Source organism: Ornithorhynchus anatinus, chromosome 2, assembly GCF_004115215.2.
Source record: "Ornithorhynchus anatinus isolate Pmale09 chromosome 2, mOrnAna1.pri.v4, whole genome shotgun sequence".
NCBI lineage: Eukaryota > Metazoa > Chordata > Mammalia > Monotremata > Ornithorhynchidae > Ornithorhynchus > Ornithorhynchus anatinus.
In genome coordinates, this window is record NC_041729.1 from 102,802,303 (window position 1) to 102,818,621 (window position 16,319).

At 44.6% G+C, this 16,319-nt stretch overlaps 1 protein-coding gene across 3 annotated transcripts in view; it reads left to right on the forward strand.

The window, feature by feature from the left end:
• The window catches only part of TBC1D32 (TBC1 domain family member 32), a 235,422-nt gene that overhangs the window by 80,959 nt on the left and 138,144 nt on the right, over positions 1–16,319 (forward strand). For all 3 annotated transcript variants that reach the window (XM_029056266.2, XM_029056257.2, XM_029056276.2), the window contains 3 exons: positions 3,234–3,372; positions 5,478–5,565; positions 8,244–8,362. In XM_029056266.2, coding sequence (XP_028912099.1) covers positions 3,234–3,372; positions 5,478–5,565; positions 8,244–8,362 — 346 coding nt within the window. The remainder of the gene's footprint in view (positions 1–3,233; positions 3,373–5,477; positions 5,566–8,243; positions 8,363–16,319) is intronic.

The following is a 16,319-nucleotide window of genomic DNA, read 5'->3' on the forward strand; positions in this document are numbered from 1 at the left end:
TATTATATGCAGAGCACTGTTCTAAGCGCTGGGGTAGATACAGGGTCATCAGGTTTTCCCACATGAGGCTCACAGTTAATCCCCATTTTACAGATGAGGTAACTGAGGCCCAGAGAAGTGAAGTGACTTGCCCACAGTCACACAGCTGACAAGTGGCAGAGCCGGGAGTCGAACCCATGACCTCTGACTCCCAAGCCCGGGCTCTTTCCACTGAGCCACGCTGCTTCCCATATGATATGAATGATAACCAAAGATCGAAAAAATTGGGCGGCAGAATTGAGCTGATAGGGCGTCATTTAGAAGAGCGGCACCAACACCTGGTTGATGAAGTGGGAAAACCACATGGCCTAGTGGACAGAGCACGGGCCTGGGAGTCAGAAGGACCTGAGTTCTAATCCCGGCTCCGCCGTTTGTCTCCTGTTTAACCTTGGGCAAGTCACTTCACTTCTCCGTGCCTCAGTTCCCTCATCTGTATAACGGAGATAAAGACTGTGAGCCCCATGTGGGACAGGGACAGTGTCTAACCTGATTAATTTCTATCTACCCCACCACTTAGTACAATGCCTGGCACATAGTAAGCGCTTAACGAATACCTTAAAAAAACATGCTGTCATACTGATAATGACATTAGGAAAGCAATCTGCTACAAATCAAAACTCACCCACGCTGAGCAGCAGCGGCACGGGAGAGAGTCGAAGGTGGAGGCTCAAGTTTACTGTGCGGAAGGCGGAGACGGTAAACCACTTCTGTATTTTTACCAAGAAAACTGTGGATCCACTACCAGAACGATTGCAGATGGAGAGCGGGGTGTTCCGGGGAGAGATGCGTCCATGCCGTCACTATGGGTCGGAGACGACTCGGTAGCATAAGACAAGACAAAGTAGAAATGCCTTTCCTACAAACAGTGACCGTTGCGTCCAGGGTTCCTCTCTGGTGTTTTTCACCCGGTAGTATTTGTTGAGCATCTGCTGTGTACAAGGCTCTGTCACGTGCTTGGGAAGCCTGTCATGGGGCAGGGATTGTCTCTCTCTGTTGCCGAATTGTCCATTCCAAGCGCTTAGTACAGTGCTCTGCACATAGTAAGCGCTCAATAAATACTGTTGAATGGATGAAAGAGTACAGCCAAGACTTTGACATGTTCCCTGCCCTCAAGGAGCTTACAACCTAAGAGGGGATTGACAGACAGAGAAAGAAACAATGCTCAACCTTCTTATAGCTGATGAGTTTAAAGGATAGATAAATACAAAGAAAGTGCAAATCAATCTGTTGAGAATTTGCTTAAAGCACAGTGCCTTGCACATAGTAAGTGCTCAGGGCAACTGACTGTTAAAAGCCAAGATAGAGAAGCAGCACAGCTTAGTGGAAGGAGCCCTGGCCGGGGAGACAGAAGACCCGGGTTCTAATCTCAGGTTTGCCCCTTATCTGCTATGCAACTCTTGGACAAGTCAACTCTGCCTCAGTTATCTGATATGTAAAATGGGGAGCAGCGTGGCTCGGTGGAAAAGAGCCTGGGCTTCGGAGTCAGAGGTCATGAGTTCGACTCCCGGCTCTGCCACTTGTCAGCTGTGTGACCGTGGGCGAGTCACTTCACTTCTCTGTGCCACAGTGACCTCATCTGTAAAATGGGGATTAACTGTGAGCCTCACGTGGGACAACCCGATTACCCTGTATCTCCCCCAGCGCTTAGAACAGTGCTCTGCACATAGTAAGCGCTTAACAAATACCAACATTATTAACATTATTATTGACTGTGAGCCCCATATGGGGCAGGGATTATGATCGAATTGATTTGTGTCTACCCCAGCGCTTAGAACAGTGCTTGACACAGAGTAAGCGCTTAAACAGATTCCCTTCAAACAATGTATAAACCTAAATGCTAAGGGTACTGTTGGATGGAGGCAATCTGAGAAGGAGGAGCCTAAGCAGGGAATGCTTTCTGAAGAAGGTGGGTTTTCCAAAGACTTTGAAGAGGGAAAAGGTGCAGTCTGGGGTTTTGAAAGAGGAGGGAGTTTATGGCAAAAAGGTGGATTTTTTAGTTGGCTACCAAAGTGGGCATCATTGGGAGGCGATTATTTGGTTTGGGAAAATCTTCATAATCCTTTCATTGCATTGATAAGGCACTACAAATCAGAAGACATTTAATCAGTCATGAAAATTCAAGGGTTCCAACTTCTGATTCCAATGACCACTCACCCCCTGAGAGAAAAATGAACTCTCTTCGTCTCATTTTTCTCTTCCATTGAAGTGGGGTCAACGGGACCTTCATAAAATAGTTATGGAGAAAAAGTTCAAACGAATTTTAAATTTATTTTGCTGTCATGTGTGAAACGTTGGCTAGCTAACAAGGTGCCAAGTTATACTTCTGGGAAAAGAACACCATGGGAACCTTAATTTCCTGTTCCAGTGCTGCCTCTTCCTTTGTGACTTAGGCTTACTTATCTAACTTCCCGGGGTCTCGGTTTTCATATCTGGGAAAAGATATGAAATATCTGCCTGCCCTGCAGATATTTTTGTGTGACTCTAGTCAGTGTAAAAGCCCGTGAGGGGAAGCAGTGAAATAATGTGTGAAGGGCTCTGGGATCCTGAGAAGAAAGGCACTCAAGAAGGAAAATGAATTACATATATAACTAAGAGCTGGCTCTTGAGGGTATCCATGCAGTAGTATCGTAATAGCCAGGGAATGGAAAGTGAAGGTGTGCGTGAGATACAGAAGCAGCGTGGCTCGGTGGAAAGAGCACGGGCTTGGGAGTCAGAGGTCGTGAGTTTTAATCCCGGCTCCTCCACTTGTCAGCTGTGTGACTTTGAGCAAGTTGTTTAAATTCTCTGTGCCTCAGTTACCTCATCTGTAAAATGGGGATTAAAGGCTGTGAGCCCCGCGTCGGACAACCCGATTACCTTGTATCTACCCCAGCACTTAGTGCTTGGCACATAGTAAGCGCTTAAAAATGCCATTATCATTATTATTACTACCCTAGGTCAAATCAGAACACTGATGTAAGTGGTGAGTATTGGGATTGTTCAGGAAATCAAGATTTAGAGGCATAGAAAATTGGAAAGAAAAGCAATGTTCAAAATGAGAGAATTACTTCCATTTTTTAGCATTTGTGCATCTATATCTTACATGTATAAATATCCAGTGATCCACATCTTTAGTCTGAAACTACATTTTTCTCAAGATTTCTTTCTCGTTAAAAAAAAGGTCTCCTTTTGCTTTTGTTTTTCACTTTTTTTAGCATGGCATGGGAAGATAATTTATTAGATGATTTGTTAAGTTTTGCCGCTACTCCCAGAGGACTTTTACTTCTTCAGAAAACAGGTGCCATTGATGAATGTGTGACATTTATGTTCAATCGATATGCAAAAAAACAACAGGTAAGATTGACCATCTGGCACAGTCACAATGGGTTATTTTTACTGTAAAAGTGAAAAGGAAGGAAAAGAGCATCTTTTTTTTGTTGGAGGGGAGAGGGAGAAGAAAGGCTTTATTAAAATTTAAATCTAAAGGCAGAATACTGTTTTAATATTTAACTCGAATTTTTTTCTTCCTGCAAAGCACCAGGCGGCTGATGTCCGGGTTATTTTAGTGCTAAAATATCATCCCTAAGATTGAATGTCAAGAACCGTATTGTTGGCATTTTGGCTTTTGCCATGCCGTGGATTAATTTTCTGTAATTTTAATATGTAATTGGGGCTGTGAAATGACTCTTGAGGTTGGAAAGATTCAGATGGAGAGAGAACAGGGTTGCAGTTTCCAAAATCATGAAGAGTGAGGATGGGGTCAATACAGACTTGTGATTCTCTAAATCCCACGGACACCTTTTCCCCCCACTGAATTTAGAAGGTGCTAGGCTCAAAACAAACCCAAGAAAATATTTTCTCGAGGGTAGGATGCTAAACAGATGAAATTTGCTTCCAAAGAAAGTTGGGTGGGATGAAAATATCAGTAGATTTGAAGGGGATGAGAATAAATTCTCAGATGGGAATTCAAACAGATTTACAAGAAGGAATGTTAACGATGATGTAGAAGAGAAGTTGGGGTGTCGGTTGGCTCATCCCTATGCATGATGATGAGTGGAGCCTGGAGCTGCTGCTGCTTCATCCCACCAATCAACGGATGATATTTTTTGAGTACTTATTGAGTGCAGAGCACTGTACTAAGCACTTGGGAGAGCACAACACCAATCAAGTTGGTAGACTTGATTCCCGTTTTCCCTGTAAATTCCCCCCTTTTAGACTGTAAGCTTCTCGTCTTCAGGGAACGTGTCTACCAACTCTCTTAGAGTGTACTCTCCCAAGTGCTTAGTTCAGTGCTCTGCACGTAGAAAGCGCTCAATAAAACCACTTGTTTTTTTAGAGGTGTTAGACCAGTTAGATCCTTGGCTGGTTCTAATTGCACCATACTGAAGAAGAAAATCCTGTTGTGTTTGGACTTTCATTCATTCATTCAATAGTATTTATTGAGCGCTTACTATGCGCAGAGCACTGTACTAAGCGCTTGGAGTGTACAGTTCGGCAACAGATAGAGCCAGTCCCTGCCCAATAACGGCCTCACAGTCTAAACGGGGGAGACGGACAGCAAAGCAAAACAGAACAAAACAAAACAAGTAGTCTGGCGTGGATATCATCAAGATAAATAGAATCTTAGATCCTTTATGTCTGTCCAAAATGGACTTCTTGGGTGCTGAAATCCTCCAGTGGAAGTTCCAAGGCACCAGCCCCATGTTTTAGCCCCTCAATCTCCAGCTGAATGAATTCAAGCAGTCTACTGAACTCCTCTCCGCCTCAGTCTCTAAAACCTGTACAGACTGTGAGCCCGCTGTTGGGTAGGGATTATCTCTAATTGTTGCTGAATTGTACAGGGCTCTGCACACAGTAAGCGCTCAGTAAATACAATTGAATGAATGAGTGAATCCATTAAGGCACAGCTTGGGATATGGATTATTGCTCTTGAAATGTTATTTCCTCATTGCCATCTAAAGGAGGGCAGGGAACGTCTACCGACTCTGTGGTACTGTACTCTCCCGAGCATCGAGTCCAATACTGAGCACACAGGGAGCGCCCAATAAATCCGATCGATTATACTGTATTGTATTGAGAAGCAGTGTGGCTTAGTGGAAAGAGCCCAGGCTTGGGACTCGGAGGTCGTGGGTTCTAATCCCGTCTCCGCCACTTGTCAGCCCTGTGACTCTGGGCAAGTCACTTCACTTCTCTGTGCCTCAGTTCCCTCATCTGTAAAATGGGGATTAAGTGTGAGCCTCGCATGAGACATCCTGATTACCCTGTATTTACCCCAGTGCTTAGAACAGTGCTCGGCACATAGTAAGCGCTTAACAAATACCACTATTAATTAAAATAGGGATTAAGACCGTGAGCCCCACGTGGGACAACCTGATTACCTTGTATCTCCCCCAGCGCTTAGAACAGTGCTTGGCATATAGTAAATGCTTAACAAATGTCGTCATCATTATTGCTCTCAGGTCAGCAAGCGGGAAGAGTTTGACTATGGAGTGATAGTGACCCAAGTGGCAACGACAGCTGCGGGTGCAGTAGCTTTGCAGAATTCAGGTAATTTTTTTGTTTTTCTTGGTGTGAAGGCAATGTTTCCTTTCTAATGCTTTGAATGGTTAGAACACGCCACTGCAAAAACCAACCATGACCCTATAAGAGGATCAAGGGTCAAGATGGTGGCTGATTATCTGACGGCCATAACTGAGTAAGAATTAATAGACAGGATGTCTCTGTATAGAGAAAATCCACAGAGGGGCCTTTGTCACTGGGTTTGGTCAGGGAGAGTAGGAGAAGCAGCGTGTCTTAGAGCACGGGCCTGGGAGTCAGAAGGACCTGGGTTCTAATTCCGACTCTGCCACGTGTCTGCTGAATAACCTTAGGCAAGTCACTTCACTTCTCTGTGCCTCGGGTACCTCATCTATAAAATGGGGATAAGAGTGTGAGCCCCATGTGGGACGGGGACTGTGCCCAATCTGATTGACTTGTGTCTAACCTAGTGCTTGGCACTTAGCGCTTAACAAGTACTCCAATTATTCTTATAATTATTATTCTTTGGAGCGATGGCACACGATGATCTGGATTGAGAGGGCATGGCCTAGTGGATAGAGGATGAGTTTGGGAGTCAGAAGGACCTGGGTTCTAATTATAGCTCTGCCATTTGTCTATTGTGTGACCTTGAGCAGATCACTAAACTTCTCCGGGCCTCTGTTACCTCATCTGCGAAATGGGGTTTAAGACTGTGAGCCTTATGTGGGACAGGGACCGCATCCAACCCGATTACCTTGTATCTACTCGGGTGTTTGGTACAGTGCCTGGCACATGGTATGTGCTTAACAAGTACCAATTATTTATTACCGTTATTATCATCATTATTATCTTGTACCATGTTAGAGTTGGAATGAGACTGTAAGCGCCGTATGGGTAGGGAGTCCTATTTTCAAACTCTTTTGTACTCTCTCAAGTGCTTAGATACAGTCAAAATGCCACAGAAGTTACTTGTTTATTCATCTCACTGTCTGCCCTCCCTTGTAGACTCTAGGTTTGGTATGGGCAGGAAACGCCTCTGCAAGTTCTGACTGATTGATGATACCAAAATGATAAAAGCAAAACAAAAGCCCCTCAAGGTCATGTAGTTCAGCTCTCAATCAATGAATGGTATTCATTGAGCGCTTACTTTATTCATTCAATAGTATTTATTGAGCGCTTACTATGTGCAGAACACTGTACTAAGCGCTTGGAATGTACAAATCGGTAACAGATAGAGACAATCCCTGCCGTGCATGGGAGAGTACAGTAAAACGGAATTAGCAGACGTGTTACCTGGCCATAACAAGCTTACAGTCTAGAGGGGTTCATCAATCAATCAGTGGTATTTAATGAGCACTTAATGTGTGCAGAGCACTGTGCTAAGCTCTTGGGAGAGCACAATACAGCAGAATCAGCAGATACGTTCCCTGCTGATAACCATCCAGGATAGAAGGTGGCTTATCCTCATCTCGGTCCTGGTTCTTCAAAGTTTAATGAAGAGAAGCAGCGAGGCCTAGTGGAAAAAGCACAGGCCTGGGGGTCAGAGGAACTGGTTTCTAATCCAGACTCCGCTACGTACCTGCTGTGTGACCTTGGGCAAGTCGTTTACCTTCTTTGTGCCTCAGTTCCCTCATCTGCAAAATGGGGATTCAATGCCCTGAGCTTCCTGTGTGGCTTGATTATCTTGTAAATACCCCAGTGCATAGTACAGTGCTTGGAACATAATGAGCGCTTAACAAATACTATTATTATTATTATTACTCTATGGGATGAGTCCATCTCCTTTCTCCTCACCTAGCTCATCACCAGCCAAAATAAGAAAGCCACCACAACATCAGTAAGCTCGCTCCATTTTTTTAATTTAGCTCTAAGTATTTATATCCTTGCAAATAGTTTGTCTTTCACTTACTTTGTAGGCCAGTTACAGATGGGTTATTTCAAACTATCAACCATGTCGCTCTTCTAAAAATGGTCAGACTTCTATTTCTGTCGAGTTACTTTGCGAGATATCTGGGACTGTGTTTCCGGATAAATGATTGCAAAATGAAGAGTTATCTGGGTAGCATCATCCAGAGGAACTTGAGGTGGAAGTAGCCTGTCCGAGCAAAGGAAGGGGGACGCAATAGCGGACGTAGACAGGAATGGAGTAATAGAAAGCCTGGAATCCAAGTGCTGGCAGTGTTTGAATCTTTGCAGCAGAGATCCTGTTCAAGCATTTGAAGGCATCACTAACACAAAAGGCTATTTAGCTCTGGAAGTTTAGAGAGATCGGGGGAAAGCGAATCATTGCAGGTTGAAAGAAAGGGTATTCACCAGACTCACAGAGCTTCGTCAAGATCTAAATTATTTATTATAAATTATTTACCTCAGCGTCTGTCTCCCCCCCAGACTATTCCTCTTTTCCTCTTCTCCCACTCCTTTCCGTGTCACCCTTGCGCTTGGTTTTGCAGCTTTTATTCAGCCTGTACAGCATTTACGTACAGACCCGTAATTAATTTCTTTATATTAACGTCCGTCTCCTCTTCTAAACCGTAAGGTCGTTGTGGACAGGGAACGTGTCTACCTACTCTGTTATAATGTACTCTCCCGAGCATTTAGTACAGTGCTCCACACACAGGAAGCACTCAATAAGTACAGTTGGTGGAGCGATTCATTAGATATCACCGGCTGATTGATGAAAGAGATTGTCGTACGATACTTGATTCTAGGATTTATCGGTGCTCTCGTGACGGAACTGTGGGCCTTGCTGGAGTGCGGAAGAGACGACGTCGGAGTCACACACCCCAGATCTACCCCAGTGGATCCCATTGACCGAAGTTGCCAGAAGGTGAGAAGCGATTTGATTTTACATTTTCTGTACTTGGACATGTAAGGGTTTATATCCCAAGGGGCCGAGGGAAGAGCTCATGTCACCTGGGCTATTTCGTTGGGTTTCTGTTGTCTTTCAAATTGCCAACGGCTCGTTTGGCATCATCCTCTGATTCAAGTTTGGGGGAGGGTTGGAGAGGAGGGAATTACTGAACAAAACGAGTTATTAGGGAGGACTTAGAGGGTTGGACAGTCGGTTTTGGTTAGGAACCATCCCATGCTTCCTCCAAGCATCCAGTTGCCCCCACCTGGGCTGAATGGTTTACTGATCTGTTTTAGATTGACACTGAGTGTCTGATTTATTATTTTGGAAAGTAGCAGTTACGAACTTCAAAACCACTCGCAGGCCGTGACTTTGTATAATCAATTGTTGAATCGCTGCTTATCTGATAATTCAGTTGGGAGGTTGTTATTAGGTTTGGTGATCTCTAGGAGCGAGAACAGAACCAATTTATCTTAGTCACCAAATGCCTATATTGAATTTGAAGCCAATTTATGCACGTCTTTATCCCTTTTTCTCCTGTGAACCGTAAGCTTCTTGTGAGCAACAACCACGTCTACCAACTTTATTGTAGTGTACTTTCCCAAGCATTTAGCACAGTGCTTTGCACACAGTAAAGGCTCAACTAGATACCCCGGATTGATCGATTATTAGGGAAGCAGTGTGGCTTAGTAAATAGATCACAGGCCTGGGAGTCAGAAGGACCTGGGTCCTAATCCTGGCTCTGCCACTTGTCTTCCGTGTGACCTTGGGCAAGTCACTTCACTTCTCTGGGCCTCAGTTACCTCATCTGTAAAATGAAGATTAAGATTGGGAGCCCATCTGTCCCAGCGCCTAATATAGTGCCTGGCACCTAGTAAACGCTTAGCAAATACCATTACTATTATTATTATTTCTGCAGTGCATAACCATTTTTTCTGACACTACCCTGCGCTGTATCCAGACAGTTGAGCCTTGTCGGAAGAACGTTCCCTACTTCTGCCCTCCTGCTCTATAATAATAATAATAATAATAATGATGTTGGTATTTGTTAAGCGCTTACTATGTGCAGAGCACTGTTCTAAGCACTGGGGGAGATATAGGGTAATCAGGTTGTCCCACGTGAGGCTCACAGTTAATCCCCATTTTACAGATGAGGTAACTGAGGCACAGAGAAGTGAAGTGACTTGCCCACGGTCACACAGCTGACAAGTGACAGATCCGGCATTCGAACCCATGACCTCTGACTCCCAAGCCCGGGCTCTGGCCACTGAGCCACGCTCTATCCAACATGGGAAGTGAAAACAGACATTCCGGCAGTACTGAATGCATTTCATTACTAACGATAAAGGATGGGAGCAAACGCGATTTTGTTTAGCAAAGTAAAAACAACTGGGACTCTTCAGAATGAGACGAATGATCTTAAAAAGCGAATGAGTCTTGTGCCAGATTCCTATAGCCCGGGATAAAATCGGAGTCGATCACAGAGCTTGTTAGAGGAAAGGTTAGAAGAAAGGCATCTAAATCTAAATTTCCCTGCTGTTTCCAGTCATTTGGGGTTCGCCGAGATTTGCGGCAGACCAGAATTTTCATTATTTATCATTATGGAGTTAAATATTTACAAGTATCATGGATAACTAAGCTGAAAAAGAACTCTGACATTAAACCACATAAAACCTCAGGGAAAATTCACACACCAACTCCTCGTGGGAGATAGTTCTTTTAAAAATCCACATTTTCAGCCTCTGTGAGCTGTTGAAGATCAACGGATTTTAAGCCCCAATTGCAGTAAAATAAAGTTTCAGCGAGAGCTTGCCCATCAGATTTGCAGATGATGCTAAACTGAGTAGAGTTGTTAATGTTTTGGAAGGCGGGACTAGAATTCAAAATGACTGACACTGGGGGGAAAAAAGGTGTCCCTGAGAAAGCGGAATGAACTGGAGTTAAGGTTAGTTCATGGTAGGGTAATTAGGGATAGATAGAAGTAGGATGGAAAATGACTGCGTGGCTCAGTGGAAAGAGCCCGGGATTGGGAGTCAGAGGTCATGGGTTCGAATCCCGCCTCGGCCACTTTTCAGCTGTGTGACTGTGGGCAAGTCACTTCACTTCTCTATGCCTCAGTCACCTCATCTGTAAAATGGGGATGAAGACTGTGAGCCTCACGTGGGACAATCTGATTACCCTGTATCTACCCCAGCGCTTAGAACAGTGCTCTGTACCTAGTAAGCGCTCAACAAATGCCAACATTATTATTATGACTGGAGTAGAGCAAGCAGAGTAGAAAAAGACCTGGAGAATCATCATCTGTGGGAGGGGATCGTGTCTACCATCTCTGGATTGTACTCTTCCAAGTGCTTAGTACAGTGCTCTATACACAGTAAACGCTCAATGAATACCATTGATTGATAAGTGACCTCCAGCTTAATCTGGGTCAGTAAAGTGGCACCATTGTTCAAGAAGCCAGTGAGGTCCTGGGGATTACCAAAGTGGATACTTAATTTTGTTGTACCTCCATCTCCTCTGTCTCATCCCTGACATCAAGCAATCAGTCGTATTTTATTGAGCGTCTGCAGCGTGCAGAGCACTCTTCTAAGTGCTGACTTCTTGCCCTCATCCTTCTTCCTCTGAACTCCCTACCGCTTTTCATTCATTCATTCAATTGCGTTTATTGAGCGCTTACTGTGCGCCGAGCACCATACTAAGCGCTTGGAAAGTACAATTCAGCAATGAAGAGAGACAGTCACTGCCCACAGCGGGTTTACAGTCTAGAAACGGGGAGACAGAAATCAAAACAAGTAAACAGGTATTAGTAGCATCAATATAAATACATATCATTATAGATATATACACATCAAAACAAGTAAACAGGCATTAATATAAAGAAAGAAAGGTAATCCGGGCAGCGGAGTGAAATATAGACTGAAGTGGAGAGAGACAGGAGGTTGGGAGGTCAGAAAGGAGGCTGATGCAGTAATCCGGTCGAGGTAGGATGAGTGATTTTACTAATGTGATAGCGGTTTGGATGGAGAGGAAAGGGTGGATCTTGGTCAGGCCAACGCTCTCCTCATCTTCAAAGCCCTACTAGAATCATATCTCCTCCAACCTGATTAACTCGTATCTACCCTAGCACTTAGATCATTGTTTGACAAATGGTAAATGCTTAAGAAATATAATAAATGAAACAAAATGCATACAATAAGAGGTCTTCCCTAAGTCCTCATATCCCCACCCCTTTTCACCCTCGCTTGTGTATCGCCTTCACATTTGGGTCTGTACCTCTTAAGCACTTTGATATCACCACTCCCTAGCCCCACAGGACTTATAGTAAATGTGCCAGGCACTGTCCTAAATGCTGGGGTAGATACAAGTTAGGTTGGACACGGCCCCTGTCTCACCTGGGGCACACTCTCTCAATTCCCATTTTACAGATGAGAAAACTGGGGCACAGAAAAGTTAGGTGATGCGCCCAAGATCACAGAGCAGACAAGTGGCGGAGCCAGGATTAGAACACAGGTCCTCTGCATCCCAATACAGTTGAGGGCAGGGAATGGGTCTCCCAACTCTATTAAACTATACTCTCCCAAGTGCTTAGTACAGTGCTCTGCAACACAGTAAGCGCTCAGTAAATACCACCGATTGATTAGGGGATGACCCTCAAGACTTACAGCTAAGGCTTCCATGATTATTAGTTGAGGGTTCACGCTCAGGTTTTTGGTTCTCACACAATCGAAAGGATGAAAATGAACCGGAAAGAGGTCGGGGAAGAGCAACCAACCCCATTAAAGGATCGGAAAGCAAGTCTGTTGAGAAAAGGTTGAAGAATGGTTTTGTTCAGCCTGGCTGTTGGGGAGAAGGAAGCTCTCCATGTCCACTGAAGTGATAACGAGGAAACAGGTCAAAGCAGGAGGGATTTGGGTTACACCTAAAAGAAGAGCTTGCCGACTGTTGGGTGGTGAAGCACTGGAGCGGCGAACTGAGGGAGGGTGTGGAGATCTCTAAGTAAAGCGGTATCCATCTTTCGTGGATAGCTGGTCATTCTCCTTTCTGAGGGTGAGAGCCGAATAGATGATCTCTTGAAGTTCCCCAGCTCTATCATTCCAAGGTTTTCCGTCCAGAGATGCTCCACTGAATTATTGAGAGCCCTGGGACACATCATTCAATTCCTAAGCCTCATCCGCCTCTCGGAAAATAGGAAATTTTCTACTCGTCACACAGTAAATTTTGGAGGATTGATGAATATTCAGTACTTTGAGATCTCTAATGACAGGTGTTAGATGGTGCCGGCCATCTGTAGCCAACTTCTCTCTCCATCCCGTAAATCCACCAGCCGACATCTGAAAAAAACGAACATAGCTTGATTTTTGTCTGTTTTTTTCTGTTTTCCTCAGGTCCGTTTGTTTACGATTGCATCGTTTTTACTATATATCCTGTATATAACCTATATCTCAGGGTGTATTCAATCGTATTTATTGAGTGCTTACTGTGTGCAAAGCACTGTTGTGAGTGCTCGGGAGGGTACACTACAAAAACAAACTGACACATTCCCTACCCACAATAGGCTAGAAACAGCAACATAAGCAAATGCCACAGAAAGGACAGAGGAGCAAAATTCTATGAGAAATCAGTTTTGAATTTAGCTTTTTCACTCTATGCTTCGGCATTTCGGCTAGCACCGAACAAGTAATTTGTTTTTAAAATGAGCCGTTACCCCGCTACAAGGAAGAGCTTTTAGCTGTTTGATTCTCGGTGTAGCACAAAGGGAAATCTGAGATCTGCAGTGCAACCTCCTTTGATTCCGTAAAATTTTTCTTTTCTTCTCTTCTCCATTATTTATCTTTGGCTCAGCTTCACCTTGTATATATTTCACTCCTTTCCTTGTCTTCGTATTTTCCCTCATGAATTCTATATCACCGGCTTGGAGATCCCAGGCTAGGCTAGATGATCCATTAAGGTTATTTCTGGGCCAGAGATTCTAAGGTTCTTCCCTTGAGTTTAATGTTTTCTGTCTGGTTTTGAATTTAGTTCCAGTTTTAGACCTTTTCCAATCTTTCTTTTCTTTCTCTTCCTCTCTCTCTTTTTCTCTCTCCCCACTTTACTTTTCTACTTTTTTCATCCTCATCTGGTTAATTTCTTAAAATGTTATTTGCTAATAATAATTATGGTATTTGTCAAATGCTTTCTTTGTGCCAGGCACTGTACTAAGCGCCGGGGTGGATACAAGCTAATCAGGTTGGACCCAGCCCCTGTCCCCATTTTACAGATAAGGTAACTGAAGCACAGAGAAGTTAAGTGACATGCCCAAGGTGACACAGCAGACAAGTGGCAGAGGCGGATTGGAACCCCGATCCTTCTGACTCCCAGGCTCGTGCTGTCTCCCCTAGGCCTGGCTGCTTCTATAGTTCTACTCTTGCTCTTTCCACCTCCCATTTCTATACACTTCACCACTGCCGCCCACCTCCTCGCCGTCCCTCGGTCTCGCCCATCCCGCCGTCGACCCCCGGGCCACGTCCTCCCGCGGTCCCGGAACGCCCTCCCTCCTCACCTCCGCCAAACTGATTCTCTTCCCCTCTTCAAATCCCTACTTAAAGCTCACCTCCTCCAAGCGGCCTTCCCAGACTGAGCTCCCCCCTTTTCCCTCTGCTCCCTCTACCCCCCCTTCACCGCTCCGCAGCTAAACCCTCTTCTCACCCCCTCCCTCTCCTCCTCTCCCTCTCCCGTCCCACCCCCTCAGCACCGTACTCATCCGCTCAACTGTATATATCTTCATCACCCTATTTATTTTGTTAATGAGATGTACATCGCCTTGATTCTATTTATTTGCTATCGTTTTAATGAGCTGTTCTTCCCCTCGACTCTGTTTATCGCCATCGTTCTCGTCTGTCCGTCTCCCCCGATTAGACCGTGAGCCCGTCAAAGGGCAGGGATCGTCTCTATCTGTTGCCGATCTGTACATTCCAAGCGCTTAGTACAGTGCTCTGCACATAGTAAGCGCTCAATTAATACTATTGAATGGACTTATATGTGTGTTTCAGATAAAACTGGGAAGGTTTCTGAAGCCCAATCAGAGTTTTGGTTGTTAGTGATTTGGAAAGAGCAAGGTCAGTCAGTCAATCAATCAGTCGGTATGCTTACTGTGCTCTTTGTGGGTGCAGAGCACTGTTCTAAGCTCTTGGGAGAGTACAGTCTAACAGTTGGTAGACACGAGAAGCAGCGTGGCTCAGTGGAAAGAGCCTGGGCTTGGGAGAAGCGCTTACTATGTGCCGAGCACTGTTCTAAGCACTGGGGTAGACAGGGGAATCAGGTTGTCCCACGTGGGGCTCACAGGCTTCATCCCCATTTTACAGATGAGGTAACTGAGGCAGCGAGAAGTGAAGTGACTTGCCCAAATTCACAAAGCTGACAAGTGGCACAGCCGGGATTCGAACCCATGACCTCTGACTCCATAGCCCGGGCTTGTTAGACACATTTCTTGACTACAAAGAGCTTACAGTCTAGAGGGGGAGACAGACATTAATCTAAATAAACAAATTGCAACTATAGTGCCGTGGGGCTGAGGGTGGGGTGAATAGAGGGTGCCATAACCTCTTAGAAATATCATCTGCCCTTAAAAACAAAACATTAAAAACAGCAAAAAAATATTGAGAAGGCAGTTCTATCACTTCAGCCCCTTCTTCTTTTTCCTTAGTAGTTGTTTTGCAAAGCAGTCCGTAGTGTTTAGTGACTGAGAGAAGTTATAGCCTCAACAATTAATTCCCATGAGAAGCAGCACGACCTGGTGGAAAGAGCATGGGTGTGGGAGACAGAGGACCTGGGTTCTAATCCCGGCTCTGCCACTTGTCTGCTGTGTGACCTTGGGTAGTCACTTAACTTCTCTGTGCCTCAGTTCCCTCATCTGCAAAATGGGGATACAATACCTGCTCTCCCTCCTACTTAGACTGGGATCCCCTTGTGGGACCTGATTTTCTTGTATCTACTTCACCACTGGACTTATATGTGTGTTTCAAATAAAACTGGGAAGGTTTCTGAAGCCTGATCAGAGTTTTGGATGTCAGTGATTTGTGGGACCTGATTATCTTGTATCTACCCCAGTGCTTAGTGTAGCGTTTAGCACATAGTAAGTGGTTAACCAATACTACAATTAACAAAGACAATAAAATGATAATAATGATCATAATAAGCTATTGCTCTTTTGCACTTCCCTCCCCCAAATCTGCATCAGATATTTGATCTTCCAGTATTTTCTTATCACTTAACCCCCGCCCTGTGCCCTTCCCTCTATTAGAGCGCTGATGTCTTGGATCTCAGCTGCTGCCTTTCCACCTTTTCTGGATAATTAATGACCAACCCACTGCTTATTATAATTGTACTTTTTTTTTTTTTCTGGAAACCTGTAATCACCGTAAATGTTTGCTCAGGTTCCCAAATTACCAGTGGATGACTCTACGTTAATGATCTGAAAAAAAAATCCTCCCTAATGAAGGAGAAATGGAATTTTCCCAATAACAGAGTCCCTTGAAGTCCTCAATCACATCTCTTTAAGATTCTGTGCAGGGTTACTTTGGACCAAATGCAATTATCGGATCGCTTTCACCGAGAGTTCCACTTAATTAAATATGGTTTAGGCTAGCGGATCGGAATTAACCGAGATAATATTTGGGCCAGATTTCATTATCAGATGTCCAGGCCGTGGTCCACAGAAAGTCAACCGGGATTCCAAACATGCACCTAAGAACCGACGCTCCAGTCGATTCATTGCATTTATTGAGCGCTTACTGTGTGCGGAGCGCTGTGTTATGCGCTCGAGAGAGTACAGTGCAACAGGGTTGGTTGACGGATTTCCTGCCCTCATCGAGTATACATTCTAGAGGGCAGGGAAAACAACTGCATGCGTGACATAGAATACGAGATTTTGGAAGCGACTTGTTTTTTCTAGGAA